Source organism: Nothoprocta perdicaria, unplaced genomic scaffold (assembly GCF_003342845.1).
Source record: "Nothoprocta perdicaria isolate Ctin4 unplaced genomic scaffold, notPer1 scaffold_65, whole genome shotgun sequence".
NCBI classification, from domain to species: domain Eukaryota; kingdom Metazoa; phylum Chordata; class Aves; order Tinamiformes; family Tinamidae; genus Nothoprocta; species Nothoprocta perdicaria.
The window spans coordinates 1,078,692-1,093,447 of record NW_020455921.1 but is presented as its reverse complement, the minus strand read 5'-3'; the positions used below and the strand labels follow the sequence as shown (position 1 = coordinate 1,093,447).

Below are 14,756 nucleotides of genomic sequence, written 5' to 3'. Positions count from 1 at the left end.
CTTGAGACAGGAAGCGGAGAGGGGCAGGAGGTGGTGGCCTCGTTTAGAGGGAGGAGGACGGTGGCCTTGCTGCAGGCAGGAGCTGTAGCCTCTCCTCGTCCCTTAGCACACCCGTTCCATTCAASTCTGCTCTGCTCCTCTCCCACTCGCACAGAGGCTGCAGCACAGGAGCAGAGCTACCTGCCCTGGGGCCTCCTTGGCATAACGAGACACATGTCTGACCACCTCTAAGGCCAGGTGGCTAAAAGAGTAGCTTAGTTAAGTAATAGGATAGAAAGATAGACAGGGAAGAGGAACAGGCCTAGGAAAAAAGAAAATAAACTTCTTTTTCTGTTWTCAAACAGAGAACTTGAATTAGAACTAATAGCACAAGTTTTTTCCCCCTTCTTTAACAGATAAAAGTAACACAGAACAGGCTTTTTCCTGTCTCTGCCTTTGCAGAGAATAGTTAGGGGAACCAGCTCACCCTCTGCTCTGAGCAAGAGCTGCCTTCAGAGGTGTTCCAGTAATAGTGGCTTCTAAAGATCTTCACAGGCCAGAAAGGTTTACAAGAGGTGGACATGGGCTGTAGGGAGACCTGACACAGAGCTGCAAACTTGCTTAAAGATTTAGTTAAAAAGGCAAATTCTTGGGATGCTGCATGTCATGCAAATCAAACAATAACTGCAAGTTAAGAGCTCTTTAATTACAGAAAAATAAGTCTTTAATTTCATCTCTGATATCGTTTAAGTCAAGCACTTTCAAGTACAATGAAAAACCAATGCAGATAGTAGGGAAGTTAAGAGCTCTGAGTGAAGCCACGATAGCCTGGGAAGTTGCAGCTGAACCAACCTTCCTTGCTGGTGGGACTTCAGCAGCCATCGTTGCACACAGTTAAGTTCTTTAAAAGGTTTGGTTTAAAATAAGAGTTCRTGTCCATGGCTGGAGGGGCAGGCACTTAGTATTGCAGCTTCCAGAACATGATTTGTCTGTCTTCGCCTCCCGTCACCACGCTGCTGCACTGCTCGTTCATCCACAGGGATGTTACTGCACCTGAGCGCAGGAAAAGAGATTCCAGTATTAGTGGAATATGTGGCAGGATGACAAAATGAGATCTTTTAAAACCATTTAGGATCATTAGCTTGGATTGCACTGACAGCATACAAGCTATCKATGCATGGATACCACGCACTATGAGGCTGTGAGGGGACTGCTATTCTTACCCACAGCAGTACTCTGCCCCACTGCCTCGGGTTCTTTGGGAACCAGGGGCAGAATGTGAATTGCAGGGCAAGATGCAGATAACASCATGGCCAAAGAAGGGCTTAGGATGTCTTGAGAAAGGTTAAATTTAGGCTTTGCCATTTGGACTTCCCCCCCCATTAAAATTGTATTAGTATCTCACTTCTAGCATAGGGCAAGAAGCCCACTTTAAGAACAGAAGGATCTCTCTGTGGGGCACGTTCAAGAGCACAAGCTGGTATGGGGGACGCCAGAAATAACTGTTCATGAAAGCAGCCTTAAGAGCCTTGAGGGGCTGGTTAGAGGCTGGTTGCTAATGCACTGAAGATAGGCACACAGGAAGACTTCTAATCCCTATCCATACAGAGAGAGAGATTTTGGGGAGGCYACACAAATTCCACTGCTTGTTACTCTTCCACTCTCAGTCCATCATAGATCGTTTGCTTTTGGTCAGTCTTGTAAAAGACAAGATTTCTCCACTGTTACAAATATCCTAGGAAAATGCAGTGGACTTACCTTTAGTTCTGGATATTACTAACATCAGGAACCAGTTACTGCCAGACGCGCCACGTTTAGATAGCGCGAGCCGTGTATTTGAGTRCCAGACGAGCTCAGGCAATACCTGCATGTCCTTTGATTCTTTCAATAACTTTTCCTCCAAGAAGGTCCCAGATGAGCAATTCACCAGACTGGCTTCCTGATAAGATGGTGTTTCCATCCCATTTGAAGCATCTGCAAAGGATTTCCAGTCAAATCACCTCAATCTTGTATACAGAGAGCAGGACACCTCTGAATTAAGCCARAAAGGAGCAGAGGGCTGTATAAAACTGAAGGTGGACACTACTTTTAACAAGTCCCTCTGGAAAGGTTATTCCCAAGCTATTTTAAATGGTCATGGTCCAGAGCATTTATTGACTGCGCTAGAGGCAGCTTCTTCTTCTGCCAGGGGGTATAAAATATCTGCCCCTTGCACCGGAGGATCCATTCAGGAATATTTGTCTGCAGTTCTCATGAGCTACCAGTWTCCATTTGTCACTTCATGCTTCTGAAACAGTCATTTGACATGGGAAAAAAATAACTTCCCAGGATACTTTTGCAAAACATACTGATGGAACCAACAYGATGTTCAGTATAACAGGATTCTATATTTGGCTGCTGTATTTTCACTGCAGTAACTAAGTAACCATTCCAGCAGTTTATCTGCTGAACTACATAGTACTGCATGTATTTTAGTTAGCAAAGATGCAAAAAGTATTAAGTAATTGCTGTTTAATTATATCAGACAGCCTTTTCTAAGTTTATCCAAACAAAAAGGAAGCGCTGCTAAATTAATACTATTGCCAGAGATGATTCCAGTAGGAAACTGTCTCCCCATTAGAAATGTTCATAACTCAAGGGCTTGTTAGCTACAGCTCTCGCCATTATCCTGGGGCATGTCAGAAGGTGGTCTGAAAGCAACAAGGTGTTTGTTTGTTTGCGCCCACATGTGGGAACCTTGGCCACAGCACACATCTTTCCTGTGTGTTTGCATTGCGTTGGCTCTCTGATCCATTGATTTGGGGGATACTTCTTGGAAGCCTCTAGCAGTGCTGCCCTTCCCGTTCTCTAAAAGAGGAATTCCCCGAGAGCTGCTGGACCAAGCAGCCAGGCAGCCGCCTCCCGCCCGCGCCGGCCACGCAACCTGACGCGCTGCTCAGCGTTACCTCTGCGGCTCATCAGCGGTTACAGAGGAAATCAGCATTCCCGTCTGCACGTCGATGACTTTTAAACAGCTGTCCTCTCCTGCACTCAGCAGATGCCTGCTATCTGCTCCAAAAAGAAGAAAAAAAGAAGCACGTTTAGGCATGCAGTCAAAGTTAGCAAAGTAACTGGCTACCCAGCACGCTGGATGTGACAGTGCCTAACCTATTTTATTTACACTAAAGTATCTGCAAATAAGTCTTCCAAGAAAGCAATGATCAGCACAGGTCTAGGGTCTAGCACAGCCTTGGTACTGCTAGTAAGTTAATGGAGAGCTGAGTCAAAACTTACCTAACCATTCTCATCACAGAATCACAGAATGGTTRAGGTTGAAATGAACCCCTAGAGACCATCTAGTCCAACCCCCCTGCTCCAGCAGGGACACCCAGAGCACGGGGCACAGGGYGGCAKCCAGGCGGGTTTGGAAGATCTCCAGCGAAGGAGACTCCACARCCTCCCCRGACAGCCTGTTCCAGGCTCTGTCACCCTCATGGTGAAGAAGTTCTTCCTCACATGCAGATGGAACCGCCTGTGTTTCAGTCTGTACCCATTGCCCCTTGTCCTGTCACTGGCCACCACTGAGAAGAGCTTGACCCCTTCTTCCCTACATTCCCCCTTCATGTACTTATACGTGCTAATCAGATCCCCTCTCAGTCATCTCTTCTCCAGAGACAACAGGCCCAACTCGCTCAGTCTCTCCTCGTACAAGAGATGTTCCAGTCCCTTTGTTGCCCTAATATTCATAATCATAATATTCATATTCACAATCCCCGAACCAGGAATATACTAACTGAAAGCGTCAGTGAGATTCCCTTGTCAACTCCCTAGGGCTCATATTAAAGAAATCCAACATACCAGGACTAAAAGCAGCTTCACACACAGTCCCAGAATGACAGGGCAATTGGTGCAACACGGTGGCTGTTGCAACATCCCAGATACTAATGGTACCTTCTCTGGTTCCAGAGGCTAGGAGAGCACTTGCAGCATTTAGGTTGATGGTATTCACCTGGGAAGTTACACAGCTCATCATTCTCCTACTCTTCCATGTGAGCCATCTTGAGAGAGGTTTTAAACATGCACCAAGCAAGCCCATCACCCGTAAGATTCCACTTTTTTTGCAAGAGACTTTTGCATTTAGCTCTGCATCATCTTTAATAAAGCACAATTCTTAGATATTATTTGAAAATATCAAGAGGGTTTTCTTTTTCTAGGTAGGGTTTTCTTTGCAGCCATCACCCTCTCCCACCCCAAGAGACTAACAGGAATGTTCTACAAACCAAGCAAGTCCAGTTAAAAACCTCCCTCTGTTGAATGCATTTAAACCAAGGGGCAGAGGATCCTGGGCTGGTTCTCACTACACCTTCAGCCTATTCTCTGCCCTTCTGGCTCCACCATTCTCAGGTCTTGACTTTAATCACAGAATGGTTGAGGTTGGAAGGGACCTCTGGAAATCACCTAGTCCAACCCCCCTGCTCCCTGGGCACAGGGCGGCATCCAGGYGGGTTTGGAAGATCTCCAGAGAAGGAGACTCCACARCCTCCCTGGGCAGCCTGTGCCAGGGCTCTGTCACCCTCACAGGGAAGTTCTTCCTCACATGCAGATGGAACYGCCTGTGTTTCAACTTRCACCCAYTGCCCCTTGTCCTGTCACTGGCCACCACTGARAAGAGCTTGGCCCCTTCCTCCCAACATTCCCCCTTCATGTACTTACACATATTAATCAGATCCCCTCTCAACCTTCTCCAGAGAAAACAGGCCCAACTCACTCAGTCTCTCCTTTCTWATTTTAAGGACCAGTTACAGACATCTTCAGATTCAGAGACTCTGCAGCAGCACCTGCATACTTACACTAACGTCATGTTCTAGCTCTGCGAGCAGCTCAAAGTGGTGTTTTTTATTGCTCGGGGTCTCCCCAGGAACACAGTGCCACACCTGCAACATGAACACTGACGTTTGCTCAGGAAGCATCTGGAAAGCCCTTCGGCAAGTTCCTCGCTTAGGGAATTCTCACATTACCAGAGAGGCACCGTCTGCAGCGGGGCAGCTCTGCACAACACAGTACAGCAACGGGGGGCGAGAGCTGAGCTCCTCCAGCCTAGCCAGGGCAGCACATGAACGCGGCTCCGCTGGTCCAGGCCTGAACAAGGTGCCACGGCTGCACTGAATGCAGACTTAGCAGCAGCCCTGCCCAGAAGGCTTCAGAACCTTCTTTCCTGCTTCTAAATGGCACATGCTTTTCCATCTCTTTTGGAAAAGAAGGTYGTGGGCTGCCTAACTGAAGAGCATAAGCTGCACAATGGTTAAACTTGAACACCTAAACAGTTCGCCCAAGGTAAGGGCATTTGAAGTTAGAGTAGATAAAATTTCTTTAAAGCACTTCAAGATTGGAGATGACAAAGTTGATGGAGATTAAATTTACTGCAACACAGGCCTATCTGCTCCTAGCAGAGCAGGTACCTCCRCTGCAAAACATCTGGCTGGACACTGAAGCGCTGGCTGGTGAAGCAGCTGATGCACAAACCTTCACGGTGGAATCCCACGACGCAGAATAGAGACGCTCGTCGCGCCAGCAGATCTTACTGACTGCATCATCGTGTCCCATTAAGATGTCTTGCTGTCTTCCAAATGCAACTGAATAAAAATATCTGACAGGGAGAGCGTTACAAAAGCATTACTTCTGCAGAAAACAGTTTGCTCTAAACCTAATTAAAATAACACTGCTTCTACAATTTCTAAATAGGAACCTATTAAAACACAGAACCAGGGTCACTGCTAATAAACAGTGAATTTCTGTGCTATTATCTAAAAACCTTAACCTAATTACCAAGCTACTCAATGTAATTCAGCAAAGCCAGTAGGATGTAAATACACACATGCGATTGTCCCATGAAGAACATATGACAGTGGTGTCTCCTGGTAAGATTAAACAGGATGACAAGGCCTGCAAGAAAAAGCAAAAGAAAGCAGCATGAAACTTCTACCCCCCAAGCAACTAAAAACACATTAACTTGCTTTCGGAGAACAAGAGAGTTCATGTTTGACCCTAACAGCAAACTGGTGTCGTGTGAACATTACCTAAGAAAAAAAGTGGTAAGCAGGATACTAAACATGCTATAAAGCAAAGCCAGTGAATCCTTAGGAGCACATGGGCAGCACTAACGTTCAGAAACGCATGGGGAGCTACGAGGGATCTCCTGCTTCCAGGGACTGGCAGGTAAGAACGCACTGCCTTATTCCTCCCTCCAGGGAAACGGGGCCATTCCCGGCTTGTCAGCCACACGTCAGGTCTGGATGCACAGGGCTACCTACAGCCTTCCTGTGCTGCTCATGCTCCTTTAGCAAACACAGTTTTCTAATTTCTGTCCTGCCCAACAGGAAAGATTCTTTACAGACAACTGCACTGGTTCATCACCGTCACTGGAAGTGTCAAAAAAAAATTCAGGCTGACACTTCTACTTGCATCATTACTATTGATGTCTTGGGTCTGCTTTAGAAAACAGTAAGCACTTAAGCACTTGGAGGGTAAGAGACTACAGCTTCTGGTAGTGCTAGAACACAWCAGCACTAAAAGTAGTAAGAAAAAACTAAAAAAAAGAAACACACATAAAAAAAGTAAAAGCAAAGTACATCTGGTTGACTTAAARAATTGACTTTGGTTTGGCCTGGAGAAGAGGTTCCTTTTTACAGCATCAGGAAGCAAAATCCTGAAGTTTGCCTGGGCTAAAGCCCTGGGATGGCTGTATGTGAACSCACGTGCCGTGGGGCGCGCAGGGTCTGGTTCCTGCCGCTCGGCAGCGCCCTGGGCCGGGCAGGCCGGGGCTCCCAGCCGCCTTGTCCCGGGATGAGGGCAGGGAGGGAGGCTGAGGCCTCGCGGGAGTCACCTCAGGGCAAGTGCCAGGACCCCTGCAGGCAGATATTTAATGCGCAGGTTGGGCCACAGCACTCAAGCACAGAAAACCCAATACCGAAAACCTCTCCAATTTGTGGTTTAAAAGCAGAAAAACACTGCTCCAAAGTTGGTGAGATCACTGATCATCAGAAGCAGCTGGCTCCAAAAATCACACGGTATAAATTCCAGTCCCTGTGCTCAGTCTTTCCCTACTGATCCCCTCGCAGTCTTCCAACACTTGGACCAGCAGAACAGTAGCATTAGCACCAATGCAGAAGAGAATTTAAGCGTTGTAATTCTGCGCATAATGACCACTGCAGGAYGTCTAGGAAGATGTGTCCACCCATGCCAGGCTATTTTTGTCTGCTACAGAACATTCCCTAGATAGCAGAGCAATCCCAAACAGAGCTAGCAGCCCAGAAGGAAAAGTGCAGCCTGTCAATACCTCCTTTTCACATTCCCAAGAGGGGCTCTCTCTTGCTAGTGGCAGGACAGTCTCAATTCACCCTGGTAAATTATTCACACAGAAAACAATTGAGCAGGCAAGGGAAGAGAAGAGGCATCCACGCAGGCTAAGAGCCTTCCACGTGCAGAGCTTTCCAAAGATTCCTAAGGAGCTCACTTTTATTCCGACAGTGCCTCACCATGTTTGAAAAGGACACGCTTCTTTGGAGGGTTTTGGATTCTCTGGAAAACATCTTCAAAGTTGAATCTAGAAATAAAGGGCAATATATACAGAGGATAAAAGAACTGGTTTGCATTGTAGAAATGAGTAACTTTCCTCCAATTTGAATATTCTGATGTTCAACTATAAAAAGCAGGTAAGGATTTCTCATAACCCTTGTGCAATACAGGCTTATAAGTCAGAGCTGCACCTAGGCTGCCTTGCAGGAGTTACAGAGTCCTAARCCCACCAAACTCAAGAGAACCCTGGTGTCCGAAGGGAGGAGTTACCCAGCTCTGGATTCAGACACTATAGAAATCAGTGATTCTGGCTGATCTAAAATAAATAAATCCAAGCACAAAAATAAATTTGCTCAGAGGGCACAGGAATTAGCTAAGTAAAATACACAGAAGAGGTGACTTGCAAAGCTAACAACCCAGAAGTCACAGGAGCAAACTTTATATATGAATTTAAACCTGTGGGTTGGCATTTATAGGTGAATACTGAAAATTTTCTCTCAAAAGGAAAGAGGGAACAGAGTATGAAGTAAAGATAAGTCTTGCATYTGATAAAAGGCTAGGGCCACACCTATCATAGGTGTGGCAAAACTAGACCTGGAGGATTCTTCAAAAATCCCGTTTTGCTCTCAGAAAAGATGTGGATTCAGTTTCAACTATTTCTGAAAATATCATATATTCTGTTCACAAAACATTATCAGACTTTATAACCTATAACTGAAAGCTTTGCACTGCACCAGCTAGAAAATACCTCTGCAGTAATACTCACCCTGGGACGTAGTGAAAACTGAAGACCCACTGCAGGTGACTGCTATTCCAGTTATTGCCCTGTTTAATACAAGAAGCTTATAGGTGATCTCACAGGGTTTGAAGTTTAATCACCATCATGCAAACYGAATACTTATGATAGCTGGAATTTGTTATTTGACCTCTGCGAGAGGAATTCAAGAAATTAAAAGCACTACAGTAGCTTGTTACGTGCCTACAGACAAAAAGGTGCATCTTGGTACAGTAGGTGAAACAAGTATGAGTCCCCCATATTGTTCTGTCAGTTAWTTCATCCTCCTCAAAAAGAATGTGCTTGACCTGTATCAAAGGATGAACAGATTCACATCCCATCTTCTCAGCTGGGGATAAACAACACGAGTCAAAAACTTTCCTCCAAGCAGATGCTGAATACCACAAAACTCGAGAACAGAATTACTGCATCTCTTCTCCCCAAGCTGGGCACTGTTGCAGCCTTAATAGTCTAAAAAAATATATCCATCAACTAGATTAGGGCAGGACTTTAGTCATAAGAAAGTGTAAATGATTAGTGAATTTTAGAAATGTGTGTGCATCTGTACCTTCCTGTCTCTGTTTAGTTGCTGCTATAACAGTTTTAGAGAGCAGTAACTGATATCTGCTTTAGATACTAAAATATTGATGAGCAGAGCTTTGGAGGTGTACAAGCAGGCAAACCAAGCTGATAAATACCTCTTGGGGACTGATAGTCCCTCGTGAACTCTAGTTGTGTAATCACATGAACCAAACAGTCTCACAAAAAAAGCATTTGCCATCMGACTGGCACACAAGTGTCCCCAGCACCTTACACACCTCCCTTTCCCCATCATTTCAGTGAAACAACTTGGACTGTGAAGAAGACAGYGCAAAAGATGAAGTCGAACTTACTCTTTGTGAATTTTGTATTGCTCATGTAATTGTAGTTTGGCCATATTATTCCAAGCAAGTGTTATGCTTTCTTCTGTCAAGTCTTCAAATGATTCTTCATTTGGAGAAACTACAATAAAATGCCACAACGGAGTTCCGTCAGAAAYAGGAAATCAAAAGATTAATTATGAATAACGAGACAGTTGAAAGTTGCAAATACAAATCTAAAAGTACAGTTGTGCAGAAATTCAGGAATTAGACGAGACCCCTTTCAGGCTTTTAAACTGAAGACTTCACAGCAAACCTTTCCATAAGGGCAAAGCACTTTTCCAAGGGGATGCCTCCATACGCCACAGAGATGTCAAAAGCTTTCTAAACAGACACCTACTGTTAAGTGTTTTTCTTAGTCTATTTTATCCTGTTGGGACTGTCATAACTGTTTCACTAAAGCTTTTAAAAATTTAAAGGATAAAGAGGAAATAGTTAATTTCAATTAATTAATGTCATTTATATGTAATTAAGTCAATTATATGTCATTTGTCACAAAAATGCAAAACCCAACAGGAAGTGCTCATCTTTGAATTAGTGTCTTAAATGGGCAGTGCACTACTACTACGGTGTGTTAATATACTATTATTAATACCACATACAACTTTCAAAGCCAAACGTGCCATTTGAATGGTATGGCCACTGCCATACCGTGCCACGTTAAATAGCACCTGCCTTCACTTCTCTACTTAAAAATAAAATAAAATAAGAATTAAGAAAAAAAAATTAAGTGAATTGAGGACAAGCAGCTGGGGAATCATCTTTCCATGACTCCTGAGCTGAATCTTCAGTCTTATCTAGGGTAAGTTACTAAATTCATATAAGGACCATAGCATTTTGGAAAAAAACACACTAACAAACAAGCAAAATATCCAAACAACCCAACCCCCAAACCCTACAAAAGCATTTAATACAGGAACTTCCAACATGTCTCGGTCAGCATTAAACACCTGCTTCTTGTTTCAGAGGCAGCTGTTCAGTTAACACTGTCCCTGTACTACATATTGAGAGCAGAGGGACTTCCTAGATTTTAACTCAGAAGTCACRGAAGAGGAGAAAAGCACTCACATCCATGTGCTGAAATCAGTTGCTTAGGGTTCATTTAGACCAGGGCAACTGACTGGCTGAAAGACATGTCCCTGTTTAAAAACTGACTTTTATTTTTTTTTTTTTTTAAATAACATTTCAAGTAGTTGCAGAGAAAGTCATTGAAGCTGCTCTCACATCAGCCTGACTCCGAAGAGGCAGGAAATGCCAGGGGAAGATGCCCTCCCACAACGTCRGGAACAGACCTTGCACAATCCCAGTGGAGACGGTTGGAACTGTCTYATAAGGGAAAATGCAGAACGTGTCTCATAAGGCTCAGAGCAACGCCTACATTTTCAAATTTAAAACTAGCCTTGACAGTTGTTCTTTCACAGTTGCTTCCTGCATTTACTTGGAACTGGTTTATACGGAAAGTGGCGAGTGGCCAGGAGAGTTACATAATGAGATCCCATGGGACGAAGACAAAGATCTGCTCCAAACACATCAGTCGTGCCCTCAATTTGCCTGCCGGGCGCTCACCTGGAGACTCAGCTATGGAAACGCTGTGACTGGAGGATCGAGGGAAGCTCTTCAGCTTGGGCACGATCCTCTGCGGATGAGGAATCGTAAACAGCTGCTTCGGCGTCTGCCCAAACTCCAAGATTTGGGTCAGCAGAGCCACCTTTTCATTGGGGTCCATTATACTGCAAAGGGAGAGGAGAGAGGAAAAAACAACAGCAGACACTGAACTAAGGCAATAATTATTTTCCTGCACGTGCAGGTGCTGCAGCCCCACTGAGAGGGGACTGATTTCTCACAGATGTGACAGGGGCTCCTATGGTGGCTGCTCCACGATTTTCTGTTCAGTAACAGCATGCTCCTCAATTAAAAAATAATGAAAATTTCACAGAAATCAGACTGAAAAAGCTTTCAGACTTTCATAATATTGACAACTTGACACTGGTTGATAGCTTGTTGTGGAATATAAAATGTAATATCTACATAATTCATATATAGAGTATTGAGACAGTAGAGAACCTGGAGGGATTCTGACAAATATAGCTGACTAGCTTAAAAATATCCTGATTTCTTTTTAATTACCTGTTTAAATCCACTCCTCCTTCGTAAGTTAATGGGTGAAACACTGAAAAAAAAAAATAGATAGATTTGTACACCGTAGATAGAAAAGGTTTATTTTCTTTGGCTTACACACCTAGTGTAAACATGTCGTATTTTTACTCAACTGAGTTGCACCTGAGCAGCTAAGTCCTGCATCAGGCAAGATAATTTGAAATTTTGCCATTTTAATCTCGGACTTGAAGGAAAGTTTATGATTTCTAAAAGGCCAAAGAAAGCTTCACAGTAAGTCACTCCTGCCACCAAGCCCAATTTGAGCCTTACGCAACTTATTCAACTATGCAACTTATGCAACTACGACTTCCTTGAAAGGAAGAACCTTTCAAAGTATACTTGATATACTGTATATCAAGGTATACTTGATATACTGTATCAGATCTCTGCCAGGCTTTGTCAAGACAAAATGCTACTGCCCGAGTGACAGATCTCAGTGTCTTGTTCTCTAGACAGGTAACAACAGGTAGCAAGAGTCTACCCAAACATTTACTTATTTTATCTAAYTAATAAACTGCTGCATTTGCAGTTGTTTCACAGTGCGGACAGGGGCTAAAAACACAGAACTACTCTGAGGAGCTGGCACAAACCCATCCATTTTGCCTTTTGACATAGCTACATTCATGCCTAAGTCCTTCCCTCATACTCAGCAGCGTTTTACGCTCCTGGTCATTGCACTAACAAAAATCCAYATTTTGGTGCAAGAAGCCTGCTGTGCTTGGCAAGTCCCCTCACTTTGTGAAATACACGGATACCATAACTCAGTGCCCACCTGCCTTACCACAAGTCCTGCCACGTTGTGCCTGACACTAAGTGCATCCTATCAYATGGTAACTAATTCTTACAAACCTAAAATATACCCAACCGTAACTTAAAAGACAACATGTGGGGGACAGCATAATTCAACAGTATTATGCTGTCAAAGCTTATAAATTAAAAGCAATGGTTACCAAATAAAGAGCTGCTTATTTCTTCCCTCCCAGCTGCTGTGCATAGATATTCTTTTCCTTTTATTTTTAAAATTATTTTTTATTCTTTTTATTTTTTATTATTTTCTTTTTATTCTTTTTTTTTCCCCTTTATTTTTTTTTTCCAAAGCTTGTCCTATCTCGCTGTTCAGATGCTTTGCTTACCAATCACCATCTCTCATTGCCTGTTGCTTGTAGCCTTTAAAGGGATTGGGACCTTCTAGAATGAAAGGGTGAAGACACTTTCTTTAATGTGACCTGCTAACTCTTTTAAAAAAGAGGACATTTCCTCAAAAGACGGGCAGATTTTCAAAACTAAGTGCCAGACCCCCCAGGTGAATTCAACATCTTCACTAGGTCGAGAGAAATAAACCAAATGGGGAGAGCAAGCACAGGGCGACGTGCCCCTTTGCCAGCATTTACAGCAGCAGCTTCCGCAGGCTCAGGCCAGGGCTGCAGGCAGGCAGCTTGGCAGGGTGGACAGCAGCCTGCTAGGGATGCTCCCTAGCCTGCAGGACAGAGCCAGGCACCTGCACTCTTCTTCCTCCATTCCCAATCTTAAGAATCAGTACCTTACTGTTTTCCTGGCCTGTATTCTCAGAAAAATAGAAATCAATTGAAATTCCTGCACCGCAGTTGCAGTGTGTGTGAAGTGCATGGGTACACAGAAACTCCTACTGCCTGTCATTTGCAGCTGAAAACTTTAATTTCAGTATTTTATTCGCATTCAGCTGGGTGAACGAACAATGGCAATGCTGAGGAATCTGCTTTTTCTTACTATTTAAATGCACCTACAAAGATGCAAATCACAGAATGGCTGAGGTTGGAAGGGACCTCTAGAGATGAGCTAGTCCAGCCCCCTGCTCCAGCAGGGACACCCAGAGCACGGGGCACAGGGCGGCATCCAGGCGGGTTTGGAAGATCTCTGGAGGTTCTCTCTCCAGAGAAGGAGACTCCACAACCTCCCTGGGCAGCCTGTTCCAAATCACCACAAAGGGAACAGACTTTACTAGATAGGTGGCTATCCCCAGWGACCCCTTAAGGATGAGGCAATCAAAGCACAGTCATAAATGCCTGAAACAGAACAGGTATTAGGTTATGCTATTAGTTGCCCATATCTGCCTAATTACAGAAATAACAGAATAAGCTGGATATTAAAGCATGTATCAAAGCACATTTACCATTGTGAGCTGCAACTGCTTCACTTCCTTTCTGCTTGTAGCCAAATATTAGGTCAATCCATTCATGGAGRTGTTCCGATACATACTGACTTTCCAAAGCCTCCTGGCATTTCTGAAGAAAGTCCTCAGGACCTGGCAAGAGAAAGATTAGAGAAGACACCTCCTTTTATCACTGAATATCATCTCTGTTGCTACTCAAAATAACCAATAAAAATGCCACACACATTCAAGCCTTTGATTTGTTAGGAAAATTAAAGGCAACTATCAATGATCACAATGTTTAAAATGAGGAAAATCCTCTGAAAGAAAACAGAGGCAACATTCTGGAGAAAAAAGAACCATCATTTTAGGAATGGGACAGTGAGGATACTCAAGCTATTTGTATGCATGAATGTTGTCACCTGATGCCCATGGGGGAAGCTCTACGTCTTCAACAGTCTTTCCACCTTGTCTTTTTCCCAAKTCCAACTTCAAACTGTTTACTAGAAAACTAGAATCATTTTCATAAAATTCTGGAATCAGCTGAAAGAAGAGAAGAGGGGGAGGAGAAAAAAATAATTAAAAAAAGGGACAGTTTTGTGATTAGGTTGTCTTTGATCATTATTAACTACAATCAAGTAAAAAGATGGATGTTCAAACTAGTCAACTTTACGGCTTAACCTAATTTCTCCAGGCTTTCCCCTCCGTCAGTAGGGAGGGCTTTGGAAACTTCCTCCCTTTACTCTTCCACCTACTATTTGGCTTCTTGATTACCAACATGACAAGTCAGTGTCTATGAGTGGCACAAATATTTTAAGATGTAAGGTTTGATAGATCCATCCACCACACCTAAGCTAAACTTAGGAACTCTGACTGCACTGATACTTGATTCTTAAAAAGGAGAAAATAAGACTCAAGCCAAAATTCTAGAACAAATAAGTAAAAAAAATGACAAAAAACTCACAGATTACACCAGTTGCTTAAGACCACCACAGTTAACTGCTAATTCCACCTTTAAGAACTTGATTATAGTATTAAACACATGGACATAGACACACACAGACATTAACTCCTTTGTCAAAAGGAGACAATTTAGTAGCACCCACTATTTGCTGTCCTTACAAAGTTCAAAAAACAAGATAAAAATTCTGTATCTTAACTTCTTTAGATGCATTGTTATAATGTAACCAAATCTTAAGTAGATTCTGGGAAATCAACTTGATGCCTAAAATTGCATGTCCCC

The 14,756-nt window shown here is 43.5% G+C and overlaps 1 protein-coding gene across 4 annotated transcripts in view; it reads right to left on the bottom strand.

Moving 5' to 3' along the window:
* Positions 1 to 685: 685 nt before the first annotated feature.
* The window catches only part of NSMAF (neutral sphingomyelinase activation associated factor), a 31,860-nt gene continuing 17,789 nt past the window's right edge, over positions 686 to 14,756 (bottom strand). For all 4 annotated transcript variants that reach the window (XM_026050085.1, XM_026050084.1, XM_026050087.1 and 1 more), the window contains exons 18-31: positions 13,936 to 14,056; positions 13,535 to 13,666; positions 11,356 to 11,398; positions 10,795 to 10,958; positions 9,202 to 9,310; positions 8,300 to 8,358; positions 7,494 to 7,561; positions 5,834 to 5,901; positions 5,482 to 5,605; positions 4,809 to 4,892; positions 3,817 to 3,967; positions 2,925 to 3,027; positions 1,844 to 1,953; positions 686 to 1,032 (exon numbers count right to left, since the gene is read on the bottom strand). In XM_026050085.1, coding sequence (XP_025905870.1) covers positions 938 to 1,032; positions 1,844 to 1,953; positions 2,925 to 3,027; positions 3,817 to 3,967; positions 4,809 to 4,892; positions 5,482 to 5,605; positions 5,834 to 5,901; positions 7,494 to 7,561; positions 8,300 to 8,358; positions 9,202 to 9,310; positions 10,795 to 10,958; positions 11,356 to 11,398; positions 13,535 to 13,666; positions 13,936 to 14,056 — 1,431 coding nt within the window. In that variant the 3' untranslated portion in view covers positions 686 to 937. The remainder of the gene's footprint in view (positions 1,033 to 1,843; positions 1,954 to 2,924; positions 3,028 to 3,816; positions 3,968 to 4,808; positions 4,893 to 5,481; positions 5,606 to 5,833; positions 5,902 to 7,493; positions 7,562 to 8,299; positions 8,359 to 9,201; positions 9,311 to 10,794; positions 10,959 to 11,355; positions 11,399 to 13,534; positions 13,667 to 13,935; positions 14,057 to 14,756) is intronic.